Source organism: Melanaphis sacchari, unplaced genomic scaffold (assembly GCF_002803265.2).
Source record: "Melanaphis sacchari strain LSU unplaced genomic scaffold, SCAv2.0 Contig10_pilon_pilon, whole genome shotgun sequence".
In the NCBI taxonomy this organism is placed as follows: domain Eukaryota; kingdom Metazoa; phylum Arthropoda; class Insecta; order Hemiptera; family Aphididae; genus Melanaphis; species Melanaphis sacchari.
The window spans coordinates 1046002-1062961 of NW_020270420.1; the positions used below are offsets into that span (position 1 = coordinate 1046002).

At 25.3% G+C, this 16960-nt stretch overlaps 2 protein-coding genes across 4 annotated transcripts; one reads left to right on the plus strand and one right to left on the minus strand.

The window, feature by feature from the left end:
- The first annotated feature begins 2140 nt into the window (after window positions 1–2140).
- Window positions 2141–2614, plus strand: LOC112603664 (histone-lysine N-methyltransferase SETMAR-like). Its single transcript, XM_025352353.1, has one exon. It carries the CDS (start codon window positions 2141–2143, stop codon window positions 2612–2614), a length of 474 nt encoding a protein of 157 aa, XP_025208138.1.
- A 2985-nt stretch (window positions 2615–5599) lies between these two features.
- LOC112603610 (SUMO-conjugating enzyme UBC9-B) lies at window positions 5600–16960 on the minus strand. Of its 3 annotated transcripts, XM_025352276.1 has the most exons (7): window positions 16817–16960; window positions 16670–16714; window positions 7441–7510; window positions 7258–7341; window positions 6489–6606; window positions 6253–6397; window positions 5600–5821 (listed from the first exon to the last, which is right to left on the minus strand). In XM_025352276.1, the coding sequence occupies exons 3-7, from the start codon at window positions 7504–7506 to the stop codon at window positions 5755–5757; spliced, it is 480 nt and encodes a 159-aa protein (XP_025208061.1). In that variant the 5' UTR covers window positions 7507–7510; window positions 16670–16714; window positions 16817–16960; the 3' UTR covers window positions 5600–5754. The 3 variants fall into 3 exon arrangements, with proteins under 3 accessions (XP_025208061.1, XP_025208060.1, XP_025208059.1); XM_025352275.1 differs by having other exon boundaries at window positions 16670–16960; XM_025352274.1 differs by lacking the exons at window positions 16670–16714; window positions 16817–16960 and adding an exon at window positions 10051–10276.

Here is a 16960-nt window from a genome sequence, read left to right on the forward strand (position 1 = left end):
TTATTACTATTATTATTTTTATTATTATTATTATTATTATTATTATTCGCACGAGGCGTACGTATATTAATTGCATACGGACAGATATCGCAGACGACTCGCGCGTTTATATTGCGTATCATGTATACCGCCAATAGAAAAAAAAATTCATTATACATACACAAACTCGCGTCCTAGTTTTGTCTGGAAAGTCCTATATACCTACTATACATATATACCTACTTTATATATTATAATATTATGTGATATCTACCTATACTATATATACCTACAATCTACATAAACGATAATAATATAATACATAAATGCACACTTTAGAGCAGAATTATTGAGACATGTGGTTATTGCGAATAAAATGGAATTATTAAAACACTCGTATCCAGGTATTATCCATGTTATGTACACCAAATAGTGTTGCAGCGAAATAACAACTTATTCACCGTCGTTGTATTTTATCATTATTGCACGATTTTATTCGATATACTATACCTATGTATACGAATGTGTATTATAAACTCGTCTTCCAACATTATTACAATTATTACCCTTTTTTTTTAGTACCTTTATAGACTATTTCCTTTATTTCCTATTTCTCAGTAAACTTATATTTATGTATTTTTATTTCATATTTACGATGCAAACGTTCTTATTTTGTAGCATTCAATGTGATGTAATTTTTAAATAAAGATTATTTTAAATCGAATTTAATAGTGTTTGATTTGTTATTTTAAACCGTCTAAATGGGCTGAGAAACATAAACAAAAACATCAGTATTCATTGTTGTACTGAGATTTAAGTTGGAAACAGTCAACGACTGGTTAATGAATTGTAAACGACAATAATAGTAATATCGATAACATAAATTACAGTATATAGTTATAAAACTATTGATTTAAATCGACCTCGTTGTTTAATTACGCTTTTTGGCAAAAAAATTAAATCTCAGTAATCAATACTTTTATTATATACTTTGTAATATTAATTTCAATATCCAAGCCATTTAGCAAGAACGCAATTTCAACTTCCTATATAAATAGAATATTTTATTGATATTTATTTAGGTAGCTCCTATAATAGAAGTAAATAATATTTACCGAAAAAAAATCCTTATTTTCTATCATGGACTGCTTGCACAAAAAATAGTTACTACAATAGACGCCGTTTATAAGACTCACTTTGTGCTGGTCTCAAAGTGAGTCTTATAACCGAATGAATCTTATAGGCGAAGAGGAAAAAAAAATTTAATTACGTATTTATAAATTTTATTTTACTACATATTTTGCTTTGATTTTAATACATTAACACATATTACATATTACATACTTTATTATTGAATAAATTTAATAATCCCGACAAAAAAAAACTAAAATTATAATCGTTATAATTATCGTTGCGATAAATGTGAACTTTTATCTGCGATAAAAATTATTATACGTTATAAGGTACTAACAGAAACTAGAAATAATCAACACGAATATTATTTCATTTTTCAAAACCAACTTATTTCTAAATTATAAACTAAAAAGTTTATTTTCTATTATTTATTTTACGAAATTTGAGTCTTATAACCGAAGTGTTGAGTCTTAAAACCGATTTTTTTTAATGTATTTGGATACGTTCGGACCGTTCCAGACGATTTTGAGTCTAATAAGCGACTGAACCTTATATCCGTGAGTCTTATAAGCGGCGTCTACTGTATTATTAAATTATTCTAAACATAAATTAAAACAAAACCAGAAACCTTGCTTCTGCTATACATAGAATGAATGAATTAAAAAAATTTAAAAATTCAATATGAGTAGGTACACCTATACACGAAAAAAACGATTCTGAGCCAAGAAAACAAATAATTTGAACTAAAACGCGTATCAAATAAAACCGTGGGTACCTATCTAAATAATATGTCTTTTCGATATTTCTTTAATTGCTTCAATAACCACTTTTGTGGAACATTATATCGTGTTATCAAACCTTAAGTACGTAAGCTGTCCGATAAATAAGGTACAAAATTATTTTTGGCGTAAAAAATAAACGATATCGGCTTGAAACTTCCAGCATTGATAATATATGTAAAAAACAACGTATTCTATGCAACATGACTATTTTACTTTAGTGTTCCGTCGAATACGTAAGTATAAACATGGAAAACCAATATTTAAGTTTCACAAAAGAAGAAGTTCGCGCCGTCATTCGGTTTTTTAATTTTCAAAATGTTTCTCCGACTGAAATTCATAGAAAATTAACCGAAGTTTATGGCCCGCACGTAATGTCTCAAAAAAGTGTATCGGTTTGGTGTACAAAATTTAATTTGGGTCAAGAAAGTGTTGAAGATGAAACAAGAAGTGGTCAACCAATAAGCACGTCCACCGCCGAAACCATTGAGGCAGTCGAAAAATTGTTACGATCGGATAGACGACTTAAAATTAGGGAAATGGCTACACAACTTGATCTACCAAAGACCACTGTACATGAAATTGCCCATGAGAAATTAAATTTTCGTAAAGTTTGTTCACGTTGGGTTCCGAAAATGCTTACACCAGACCCTACATTCAGCGGGAAAGACCAAAGCTTGGCTGGAAAACAAGTGGGAAGTATTGCAACATCCACCATATAGTCCTGATCTGGCACCTTCAAATTTTTTTTTGTTCGGTCCGTTAAAAAAACACTTAGGAGGAACTCATTTTCAAAATGAAGAGGAGGTAATGAATGCAGTTACAGAGTACTTCGATGAAAAATATGCTGCATATTTCCGAGATGGCATTTTCAAATTACTCCATCGTTGGGAAAAATGCATCAATTTAAATGGTGACTATATAGAAAAATAGCAAAATATGTCTAATTTATTGTGTAGAAGTTTTAAAGTAATAAATTCATTTTTCATTATTCGGTATATTTTTGTACCTTATTTATCGGACAGCCTACGTATTTAAGTTGAAAATTTTAAGTTTTAATAAACAAATGTGAATCTTTCGAGATTTTTAAATATATTATAACATTTATAAAATGAAAAACATTGCTATATTATATTATTATCTTTAACAAAATTTTAACAATACATTTTTTTTAATACTTTTAAGTAATTATCCTACCCTCTTTTTCAAAATTAGAAAACGATTTCTGCGTTGAAATGCACCCAATGCGAAAAAGATCTGGACACGTTATGGTCGTTTGATCGGCAATAAATCAGGCCCTGCCGCTGCCGAGTAATTACGTATTTTAATTGGTCGATCATGTGAAAATAAAAAACACTTAAAATAATATGACTATATTGTATAATGGTTTAATCGGCTTTCCTAATGAAATATAGTTAACCTAACATTTTTTTTTCGGTTTATTATGCATGTATTTCACAATTTATACTAGTGTAGCAGGAAACTATAAGAATGACGTTTACCTAACCAAAAACTGAATTTTCTGGAAACAGTAGAAACCATAAATTCAATCAATGCATATAAAATAAGTGTTAACGTAACAGATGAAATATACTTCCGTTTTAGATTTTTTAATCAAATAAAAACATATTTTTTAAAAAATTGAAAATAACCGAGCAATTTTATATATTAATATTTTTATCATACATTTATACGTACCCATAACTTACTTGAAAGTTAGAATATCGTAAAAAACCGACAAAAGAACACAGATTATGTTCTTAACTTTGGGTTTGAAACAGATCATTTCATTCTAATATTTAAACTGAACATAAAAAATTAAACTGATGAACGTATATTTTTCTATAGTATGTATTCTGTGACGAAGACAACACTGCATGAAGGAACGACATCCTCTTAAGAAGTCCGGGTTAAAATGAGAAGAGAGCTGGACATAGGTAGCATTATTAAGTCACATTTTTTTTTAATTAAAAGATAAAAGATTAGTAAGATGAGAAAAAAAGCACTTATAATTGATTTAAATTTATCAAGGTAAAAATCTGACTGTCATTAATATTTATAGGCATAGTCGCATAGAATTTTGGTTAGGTGAATGGTGTTTAACTAATGTGGGTAAATATTAATGTAATACACACAATTTATTTAAATTTTAATTTTAGCCTAGAAAATTAAGTCTTTGTAACAATTGTAATGCTATTTACGGTTTATCCTTCATACTCTATAGTCTTTACTGCAAAAAAAAGGATTTAATGGAGTTAGAATTAATAAAGTTTATTATCGGTTAGATTTGAATATGTTTTATGTTTAACATAATTCTGGCAATAAACACATGCCGTGTTACAACAATAACCATATACCTAAACCAGAGTTCTCAGCATTGAAGAAAACCAATAACGGTAATATCTTGAAACATTAACGCCAGTTTTTCAGACACGTTTCTCTTGTTGAAATTCGTAAGCAATAAGTACGGTATATTAACTAAACATGGTATAGGACATAAAGAACATTAGTTCTCCGTAATTATAGCCGGTGAAGTATGAACGAACTAGACTACAATTTAGGTTATCGAAACCAAACACTGGATTATGGGGTTTACCGAGTTTGTTAACGTTCACTTTACTGTTTATTAGACAGCCCGAACTTCTTCATTCCTACGTCATCAGCTATGTCCAACTCGCGGTATATTATGGTAAACGAATGACGCCATAATTACGACCATATTCTGCATATAATACATGGATATGACACTAATAATCAAGTGACTTCCACCCACCCACCCTCATTAAATAAATACATACTATCAAATTAAATTAACGAAAAAACCCCTTATTGAAACGAGTGCGTAGGTGAATAATTTTTCATCCACATTATGGTTGCGACTTCTTATTATGTTTTACCTATTTATTCTATTCTCATGTCATGCCTATGATCATACCTAATTAATTATGTTGATTCTAACTGTAATTAGTAATTACTAATTGACAAATGAAAATTAAAATATTATTTCATATACTTTATTACCAGTAAACTATTAAGCAATTTAATGTCCTACACTAAACTGGATATTGAGTTTATCTTTATATAATAATATATATAAAATGTATAACTATATTATATAATATCAATTTTAAGATTGAATATTTGATTTAACTTATTTAATTTAAAATAAATGTTTGATTCAATTTTCTATCAGTCATATTATGGCATTGCTGAGTAAAAATTTACCAGATATAAAAATGATAATAATTCTAATTCAATGTGGAAGCTTATATATCAGAACATTTGATTTAACCAATCTTTGTATACCAGTGACCACAGCAAAATTAGAAAAAGAAATTCAACCAAAAGTAAAAAATTGATAGGTCATTTTAAATTTGTTAAGAAAAAGAATATGCAATTTTACAAAATCAGTTTCATCAACGCAAGAAATCAAGAGAAAATTAATTAAAAATGATACTTAACATTATTCAAAATAATTAACAATTCAGGTTTTTTATAAAACCAATTGGAATCAAATTATGACCAATCATTTGTCTACTTTTGATTGCCTTAATTTTTTTTTTGTATAAGAAAAGTAGCAATTAAAATCAATTTGTTCTCAAAATATTTATAAATACAAGTAGTAATATAAATAGTACAGCTATAATAATAATAATAAAAAAAGAATATAATCTTTTAATGTAAAAAAAAAAAAAAAAAAAAAGAGAAGACAACTGGCAACTGGATCTTTAATGTTGAGTTTGATACACATCAATATTTCTTACTGATTAACAGAAGTGAAAACTTAATGAAAATTGTTACTATTTAAATAGGGTAAAGAAATAAATTCAAATTCATCTTCTTCTCTTTCTGCCAATTATACTTATTCAGGTCTGGACATTGCTTTAGCTTGTGCTCGGACACGTTTGTCATATTCTACACGATTTTGGCTAGAAAAAAAAAAAAAAAAAGTTGAAATTAATACCAACTATTATTTTAATATAACATTAAGTTAGCTTTAATATTTGAATGAATTGTTTTATAATCTATATACAGTACATTATCTGATTTTGTATGTAGCTTTTTATCACAATATTATAATTATATGCAAATTTTTTAGTTAAACATTTTTACTGGTTACAGGAAAGTTGAAATATAATAAAAAGAAAACATACAAATTATACATTTGATTTTAAATTAGATAATAGAAAATTCACTTTAATATTAATGCTAAAAACACAAACATTTTTATATATGTTTTATAGAGAGAATATGCCATGTATTGACTTAGGCAAGTCATACACTCACTTTAATGAGCAATTACTTTATAATAAAATATTTTTAAAGCTTATTAGTCTATTTAACGTTTAAATATTATTACCAATAAATAGTGTATGCTTCTGCTTGAGCAGGATCTTTGATGTTGGGTTCATTCAAAAGATCTTGTATTCCCAACAATATCTGCTTAATAGTAATAGCTGGACGCCAATCTTTTTCTTCATCCAATAATGATAAGCACACAGTACCTAGTTTTTATCATGAATTAACAACATTGATATTTATATAAGTTAAAAATTAATATTATAAATGTATATAATAAATATAGCTTATATTTACCAGAAGGGTACACATTAGGGTGGAATAATGGAGGCTCAAATTTACATTTAGGTGGACTGGATGGGTAATCATCTTTGAAGATCATGCGTAAAAAATACATTCCATTTTCCCAAGGAGTCTAATAAAAACATTAATACAAAAAATTATTTAAAATGTATCAATAATTATTAATACAGACATAAGACATATTTTAAGACTCTTAGCAAAGCAATGAATATATTAGACTTTTAACAACTGGGTTGAATACCATGTTTTTTTCTGACTGATTTTTGTAATACTCTGTTTTTAGTAACATGATTCCTTACATAAAAACACAGAAATATAATGTAGTTATTATTTATTTCTCTCAAAAATAAATTTTAGGTTAAGGTTCATAGATTTTCCTAGTAGAGGAAAAATAATAAGTAGCGTGCTATGTTGTCTGAAAATGCCTAATAGAAGAAAAACATTCTCTGATTGTAAAACCTTTGAGGGGGATCTCTGGTAATAAATTGAATTTACTTTGTATTTTACAAAGAGAAATTTTTTAATACTTTTCGAAATATTCAGGATAAAGAAAAACAATGATACAAAAACTTGATAATTTTACACAAAATCAATTTTGTTTTATATAGATTAATTAGATAACTAAGCTTTATAAATAAAAAATAGCTAGGAAATATATACATACATTAATCTAAAACATGATTCTAATTTAGTGAACAATTCTTCAATACTCTACTAACTTAATCAGTCAGCTAAATAAAAAACCAATTTTATTAATACTTACACTCTTTCTTCCTGGTATGAAGCATTCCCAAACCATGAGGTTCAAAGAACCATCTGGATTCTTGCCTGGCTTAGCAACAAAACCCTTAAGATGAAAAAAAAAAATGTTTCCAATTATTAAATGTAAGTTGCTTGTTTTTATTGTATAGTATGTTTTATATTTTATAAGTGATATAGTACTTACAAATGGATGATCTTTTCTCCATCCTTTACGTTCTTCCGATAATCGAGTTAAGGCAATACCGGACATTTTTCTGTAAATAATAATATAACTCAAAATATAATTCTAAGTACAAACATTTAAAAATGTATTAAAGTTTTAAATATTATCCCTAGAAGCTAATATTTTGGTGTTGAAATTAAAAATTACTTATTAACTGTTCAAATTGAAAACTTTATATGATTTTAGTTGGTTAATTGGGGAAAAATTAACCTGATAATAATAAAATGGTGACAGGAACCATTTCATATACTTCTATCATATCAGATAAAAAATAAAACAATAACTTATACCTATTTAAATTTAATATTTTAAAGCACACATCTGTTAAGTAAAAGAATTCAAATGAATATTTTAAAGTACCTACTTTGCTTTCATATCTTTCAGTTAATTGTATACAACTAATAATTAGTGTATAATAATTATTTGTGACTGCTTGTCCTACATAATATCTACATGTAAATATATTATAATTGTGTACTATGGTGATTTATATTGGGACCAAGCCACAAGGAATATTGTCATACATTATTCCACAAAATTCAAATTCTACGAACATGACATTGAGTTTGATAACATAACATACAGCCTTTATAAATTAATATACAAATTTTTTCTCAAAATAATATATTATGTATAAATCTGGCCTCAGGCTTAAATATTAAAGCAAATTGAGTAACAATGATATAAACAATCTAAATATAGGTAATTCACTGGTATCATATGAGATCTACCATAATTTTGTCGTCCACAATATGCTATGTATTTACAGACCCATTAATATTGGAGTCTATTCTCAAAACATTAAATACTTTAGCAAATTAAAAAATAAAAATAAAAATATCAATGAAGAACGCCTTTGCTTGAAAGAAAAATACAAAAAGCATCCACCAAGAGATCCAATTTTTGATGATTTTCTAAATTATATGAAAGCCACATTTTAAGAGTAATTAATATAATACTTAATAATAATAATTTTTTTTATATAATTAATATTATTTGTTTATATTTTTTGTTTTCTTTTAAGTAATATTTAATAATGTTTACTAAAATAAATTATATTCACCATTAGTATTTTTTTAGTAAATTACATGTAAAACTATATCACCATAAATTGATCAATTGATAATAATCAAACTTTAAGTTATGAATGTCATAAGATTATTAAGGAGAAAATATTGAAGTGTATTAATATGTATAAATTCATTATACGTTCCAAGAATTTTAGTAAGTAGTATACCAGTAAGACATACCAGGCCGATTCATACGGACTTTGAAACAAGTTGGTTACATAATTACTTCATATTGATTAATATTATATTTTAGATTAAAATAATTCAAATTTATAAGAAAATTAATAATATTTAGACTTAAATATTTAAAAATTTTAATAACACACTTATAAATTAAAACATAATAAAAGACTAAAAAGAGAATACAGTTAATGTTCTAATATTTAAGTTCTACAATAGGTATATTGAATATTAGATTAACAACATAAAATTGGAACTGTTGAACGCAAATTTACTATTAATATTAAGACTGATAAAAAAGATATAAATAGATGTGATGTCTTATAACTTAGCCCTTATAAGCTAATTCTATAAAATATATACGAGTTAAAAATATAATCAAAGTGCTTAATTCTATTGCCTAAGGTAGAGATATTCAAACTTTCTCATCCCACAGCTCTTTTTTGTCTTTGCATACTTAGACAGCTCCCAAATTAGTAATTTCAAAAAACAATGGTTATATTATTATGTATATTAATTAATATAATGTATTAATATTTATTTATTATACGACTGTATAAATCAATTAACAAATAAATAGGTAATATAGAAAAAATTAAATTAAATATTTTATACTTAATAAATACAAATTAATAAAAAAATAAAACATACACGTATTGATACACATTCAACGGGTTGTGTATACTGCGTTATCACTCAAATGATTGTAAACTATTAATATTTATACACATTCCAACTTGTCTAGAGTGTTTTATTATTGTTTCCATAATTACCACATTATTACATTAATTTCATTTTTTGGTTTTCAGCCACAGCTCAATTCACTAACTCACACAACACTTGTAAGCGTCGCAACACATAGTTTGAATACCTCTAGCCTAAGAGTTTAAATACAAGTTCAAGTTGTATACTGTAAATTATCAAATTTTAAGCCTGCGATTTGAATAAACTTAATAAGTTTATCTTATCTACTCTAAGAGAACAAAATATATATTTAAGTAATACTAAGTATTAAAACATCAAAAACACATTTGTTAAGTAATCCGTGATAAAAGACCGCAATGAGCATTTTGTAGTCGGTGATGTCTGGCTATGCCCAAAAAGGGTAATCATTTAATTCAACACATCGCTCAGACATCATAAGTATCGAATGCATCTCATCAAAACAATACACAATACAACCAAAAAAACACTCCAGGAATCAAATTGAACGGAGAGAACGCAGTAAAAGGTGTTGCGGTTAGACTTTTTCAACATTATCACGCAACAAACGCATTAAAGGTGATTACGCGGAGCGTAGCGTAAAATGAACAAAACTTACGGATTGTCTGGATTAGACGGACGGCCAGCAAAATGCACGCAATATGAATTTCTTCGAGACCAAAGTGGACAGTGGCGCACAAGTAGCCTATGTAAATCCGAAACGATCAACAGACGACGGCGTTGAACCCGCGGGAGAATCCAGTCGATATGAACGGAGAACGGACAACAAAACACAATCGGACGACGGATTACGCTTCTACAGTTCTACTAGACGGACATGAACCAAGGGAGTGGGATTAATGTAAAATGCGAATAAAGGAAAGGAGAGGGGATATAGGCAAACAATAATAAAGAACGCTTAGTATGAGTAGTATCAGTGTGGCTGCTTTAAGGGATATCACGACCAACAGTTACCGACTTGGAAGACGCGAAATTTATGAGCAAATATTTTAATTATTTTTTTATAGTTTATGTTTATATATACTACCAAAAAATGACTAAGGCAAAACAATTTTCACGTTCCGAAATATTCTTCTATTGGTTTTAGACTCGTAACATAAAAACAATAGAAATATTAAAAACTAACGCTAATATTAGTTTTGTCGAAAGTCTGGCAACGCGGTAATAAATAAATGCCGTTGCCAAACTCAAAGGAAAAAAATGAAACAGGTTAGCCAATAACAGTTTGTAGAGGTAGAAATGTACAATATTGATATTTTCAATTTTTTAAATAAAAGTCGTTAGATGTTAAAGTGTAGAAAGTCGTAAGCCTCGCTAGTCATCATTCGTAGGGCAATAAGGCGCTAAAACGTAGGCAAGGTTGGTACCATAGTATATAGATTAAATATAGACGATTTCATTAAAGTTGACACTCTAAATGCTGAAGTAGATAAAAATAGGTGTAGTAACAGTAGATTTCGTGTAACAACTATCAACAAAAAGTACTTAAACAAAAATTAGAATATGAATCTAGCCCATAAAAAATCAGTTTGCTTTTTTGAAAATGAAATATGCATATGAGGAATAATATTCCTATAGACCTTATACTAATAGACACAAAGTATGAAGTTCATGAATATTCCAAAACGTACTATTGCAAAGAACTTGATTTTTTTTAAATATCAAATTTTTATTATCATGTAACTATAATTTCCTTTAATGATAAATATTAGTTAAAAACGAATAGATCTTCATTCTTCGCAGGAAAAATTCCAAATTATTCCAATATGGCGTCACTACACTATTATCACAAAATATATTGTTTATCACAAAATGTTATTCTTATCACAAAAGTGTATTATTAAATAATTAAGTATAATAGTAATAATAGTTGAAATAAAATAGATAAATTAAAATTCACTTTCATTATATGCTAATAATAATAATTTATTAGTATATATTATAATCTAATAAAAACGTTATTTTTTTTTTTCAAAAAGCAAGTATGGTCATTTGTTGAGTAGATATTTGATACTTCACCATTCCTATCTTCCATTAACGAATCTCTTATTAGTTGGCTCTCATTTGTAGATAAAGTGGTATCAAATAAATTATATTTATTTTATTTTAAAACGACTTTGTCTTTCTATATTCTATTTATTATTGTAATTAATGTTAGTATTAACTGTAGTAGTGCCTGAAGAAATAATGGACATAATTTTATCACAATGTTTAATGTTTTTTTTGTTCTCTTCATTTAAATTCGACCGATTGTATTTCCAAACATAATTTCCATTTTTTGTTTTATCTCATCATCTAATGAAGAAAATGGATTACTTATTTCTACTGCGTTTTTTAATATTAAATCTTGGTCAATGGTTGATATTGATATTTTTTTACTTTTTGATAATGAATTTGAAATATTAAACTTAGCAATTGCATGTATGTGTTTGCAAATATTTAAATATATAATATTGTTTATGCAAGAGCATTTAAATGTATGAACACAAATATTGAATTTATCGCAACGTAAAACACAATTACTACATATTATATTAACTTTTTCAATTGAATATTTAATTTTTATATCTGTTTCTGAGGTAACCATCTATACATTATCTTCAACTTATTCTATTTTATTTAATTGAATGCTTTCACTTTTATTATGGCTATTAATGATTTGTAACATTTTTGAAGATATTTTTATTACTCTTTCAAATGACTTGTCCCTTATTAACGACATTAAAGTAAAAAAAAAAAAAAAGAATAGAAATTAGTGTTAATAAAAATGTCTAATTAATAAATTTGCCTGATACATTGTGACTTTTCAAAATCGGTTTTGAATTATTTTATTAAGTCCCAAGTAAGAAATTTTCGTATAGACTCAAAATGTACGACCGTGTATGTATCGCCATACCGCTGTATGTCCGTCGCTTTCTTGCATTTCGACATAATCGCGAATACATGAAGTTAGTCGATAATACTCGACGTGTATTCATATAGACTGTGTAATATTTTTATTGCTTTCAAAAGTTGAATCATAATGTATTTTGAAAGGCGGTAAAAATTCAAAATTATTTTATGATAAGAATAACATTTTGTGATAATAGTGTAGTGCCATATTGGAATAATTTGGAATTTTTCCTGCGAAGATCCATTTGTAGTTAAAATAAATTCTTCTAAATTGATTCTTAATAAATACATAAATTCAATTATTTTTTAAAACGACATTACACTTAATAATAAAAAATATAAAACCATACATTTCGTCAAAACTATACCATTTTTATAAAGATGGTATGCATATTATAGAGAGCAAAAAAATATTTGTTTAATCTATTTTACTTTTTTCAAAAATGTACCATATCTATCAGTGTTTGACTCTAAAATAAATAAATTAAAATTGATTAGTAATTACTTTATTAAATATTTCTATACAAATATGCTCTTCAATAAAAATAGAGAATAAATGTTAATAATAAAATATATAATACAATTTAAAAACATTATCAAATTAATAAATTATTTTATTTTTATTAAAATAAAAATTTGTTTTTTCAAATAATAATAGTATTGAATAACAAAAATTTTAAATATAAATAATTTTTAACACACTGGAACACATCTCTTTAATTAAACAGTATAAAACTATAAAATATTTGAAAACAAATCTATATTTATTACATACACTAGAGACTCGATAGTTCGGAACACTAAACATAGTAATCTAGACAGCGTAAGTCCATTTGTTTGTAAATATATTTAGTTTTTTAAAAATTAAAAGTATTGTTCAAAAAAAAAATTACTGACTTCTTACTTAAGTTCTATTATTATAAACATTTTTTTTGTAATTCATTATGTTAAAGTTATTTATTATTTTTGTAATTTTAAGTGCACTCTGTTCTTTTACTTAACAAAATATATTAGCTGAACTTCCCAAATAATTACATTTAATCTATCAGCTTTCTTCAATACAATTTTCTTGAAATCATAATTCCTCTAGTTTATTAAATTATAGGTTCAGTGTACTCAGAATCAAGATTTATTTGAAAATTTTCTGTTGTTATTCACAATAATTAGTTGATCGGTATTATCCAATGTCATGGCAAAATGTTCAGTAGAGTTGAAAATTAATGGAGCTATGACAATTGATAAGAATATTCAAATTGTATAATATAATTTGTTAATAATTAAAAAACACATATTAAGTAAAGTTAATTAATTAACTCTAATTATCTAATTACTACTAATTAAAGAAAAGACAATAAAACCAAATTTAAAATAACATGATAATATTATGCTACACTATCAAATATCAGTAACTTTCTATCAATAGGAATTGTTAACAAGGTAATTAATTTAAATTCTGAGTATGTAACATCACTATTATCACTATATATAAATGACATATTCATATTGTTAAATTTAAGTTCTAAATAATAATAGTATTGGAAATAATGAATTATGAAAACAAATATCCCCTTCACATTGGTTAATTACATGGTTTTAATATGGGTACCTAATAATAGTTGTTTGGAACTAAAAAAAATAATGTTTTAGATGAAATTAAAACATATTGGCGCTTAAAACCATGTCTACTACAAGATCTCCTTCTTTCAGAATCAAGCAGATGAAGATCAATAACTAACTATAATCTGTAATTAATAACTATAATAATTTTTAATTTGTAACTTGTAATTAGTATGTTATAAAACTTGTAATAGCATGTAATATGCTAAAACATTTTAATTTTAATAAATTAAAAAAAAAAGATGAAATTCTTAGTGTATAAAGTAAATTTTTTCAACCATTAATTACAGATTTTTATTGTATTATACATCTGTGACATTAATAACACATTAATAAATCTTTTATTTGTCATAAGTAAAGATAATCAAATATAAAACTAATAATGCCAATTTTCTTTTTCTAAATGAAAACTTAATTTTGTATATTTTGGAATACTACTCAATACCCATCATATACTGATCAACTGGAACTAATTACTCATTAGGTGACTGATTTATTTTAACAACACTTTTATTAAAATTATAAATTTTTTATTAATTGTTTATAAGACAATGTCTACAGTATCCCAATGACTTAACATTTTAACCATAAGTCATTGTCATTTAAATCCACATTCTATGAGTACTGTAAAGTTTTTATAAAGATAAATACTATCTCTAAGAAAACATGAAAATACAGTCTAGTTTATATTGTACATTATAATATGAGGAAGTACAAAATAAAAATAAAACAAAAATTATACATATGTATACAGAACACAAATATAAATAGAATAGGCAAGAAGTAACTGTTTAACTGTAGTTTTAATAATATAATTGTAGAATACACCATTTTATTGAGTAAGTCACAGTAATAGATTTTTTTTTTTAAATTGTATTTTATAAAAATATATAGTAATATTATACAGAGTGACTAATGGGAACTTGACATTTTTCTTGATATAACTGCATTCAGGAGGAAAGACATTACTTACAAAGCATAATCTTTCACAATTAACAAATGTTTTAGATGATATGTAGTTATAGGTAACTTTGAGAAAACAACTGAGCAATATTTATTTCTAAAATGTCAGCTTTCAAAACACAATTATTTTTCTATAATATTAGTAGTTAGTTAACAAACAGAAATTCATATTCCCTTCTTTTAAAATTATTAAGCACACTACTAATATAGTACCAAAACTCAAATAATATAATTCTGACACAAAACCCTGATAATTAAGCTAAATATTATTAGATAGTAGCTATTAAAAATATTTTTATCTATGTCAACTGAATTTTTTGTATTTAAATTATATTGTTGCTCATCGCTTTCATTTATTTCATTAACTGAAGAAAGAAAAATCAAATTTTCATCATAATAGTTTTTAACTGAACTAGTTTATAAATGCATACTTACTATAATTACTAAAATCAATTCTATCCAACTAATTAAAAGATTTAAGCTTAAAAATAAAATTATTTTTCATTTTCATATGCCTTGCAAAACAATTTCAATGCAAATAATAATAATAAGTTATAAATTTAAATATAAATAAGATACAACACAATTACACTACCACTTTACAACATTCTAGGGCGATAAATTTGGTAGAAAATAATATATCCATATATAACTAAATAAAATACTATATTATACAATATAAAAATAATAAAATAATTAACACGTAACATTAATACACAAGGTACTGTTTACTAGTTATTTATAGCTCATTTCATATTTCAATAAGATTAAATACTTAAATAAAATCATGTATACATTATATAAACAATGTTCTAATTAAAATACAAGTATAACTCATTTTAAATAAATAGATAAAATGATAATTTTTAATAACAATGTTTTACTACAATTATAAACATTATAAACCAAATAATTTTATAACTACATACCTATGTCATATCGCAGATTATAAGCATCTCAAAATGAGAATAATTATAATATAGTTTTAGATAAAATTCAAAATAAAAGAAGTCTAACCATAAATTTCCTCCTAGAGGTATCTATACATGAATCTTTATAAAGTATTTCATAAATAAATATTATTAAATAATAAATAATCTTGATAATAATAATTATATTTTTTAGGTAATAAATTATCTGATATCAACATAACTATAAAAATAATATTCACTATCACCACTATTTACTACATATTTCAATTAGTATAGATTTTAACTATTCACTTTTTATTTTATTTTAAATTAAGAAGTAAATAATTTTTTTGTTAACTATCAACAATAAGTAAACTTGAATCTAAAATTAATTTTGAATTTTTAAACAAAAATACAATTTCTATGTTTTTACTACAAAATAAATTTAGAATAAAAATAACTTAATTATTATGTCATTCACAGAAAACCAATTCTAAGAACTTTAGTTTACCTAACTAATTTTTGGAGAGGAAATAAAGAGTAAAAACTACCGTGATAAAAAGTTATTATAATCATTGTTGATTTCAAACTCTTATCCTTAATTTTCCTATTCTAACCAAGTAGTTCTATTATTTTTAAATATAAATAATTACAATTACAAATTGGACGAAGTACTGAAGATTTCATTTCAACTATAGGTACATACATAAAATTAAACTTACAAATGTGTACTCACAAAAGATTAGTTTGTTATTCATAATATAAAGTGTAACTTTAATAAACCATAACTTTTACAAAATAATCAAAATTATAAATCAATAATAATTTACTAACCTTTAATCAACAAAAACTTCGATATATAGTGTAGACTGTAGGTATCTAATTTTTAGAAAAATTAAAATTGTTTTTAACACAAATGACTAGTAGTAAAGCGTTTATAAAAATTTAAGTACACAGAAAATGAGAACGTTAAACACTCACAATCAAAAGATACTCACACGGCCTGGAAAACGATCAACACACTGAATCACACAGAATTACTAAATACGGATTACAAAAATAGGAAATAGTTGGAATATAGATTATTAGTAGCAATGATGATCAAAAATGTTTCAATTTGACTCT

What these genes read in the sequence shown, in the direction of transcription:
- LOC112603664 (XM_025352353.1), top strand. Translation starts at nt 2,141, where the DNA reads ATGGAAAACCAATATTTAAGTTTCACAAAAGAAGAAGTTCGCGCCGTC.
- LOC112603610 (XM_025352276.1), bottom strand. Translation starts at nt 7,506, where the DNA reads ATGTCCGGTATTGCCTTAACTCGATTATCGGAAGAACGTAAAGGATGG. An exon ending in GGAGAAAAGATCATCCATTT is followed by an intron (nt 7,342 to 7,440) that starts GTAAGTACTATA and finishes TTTCATCTTAAG; the next exon opens with GGTTTTGTTGCTAAGCCAGG. An exon ending in CCCTAATGTGTACCCTTCTG is followed by an intron (nt 6,398 to 6,488) that starts GTAAATATAAGC and finishes GATAAAAACTAG; the next exon opens with GTACTGTGTGCTTATCATTA.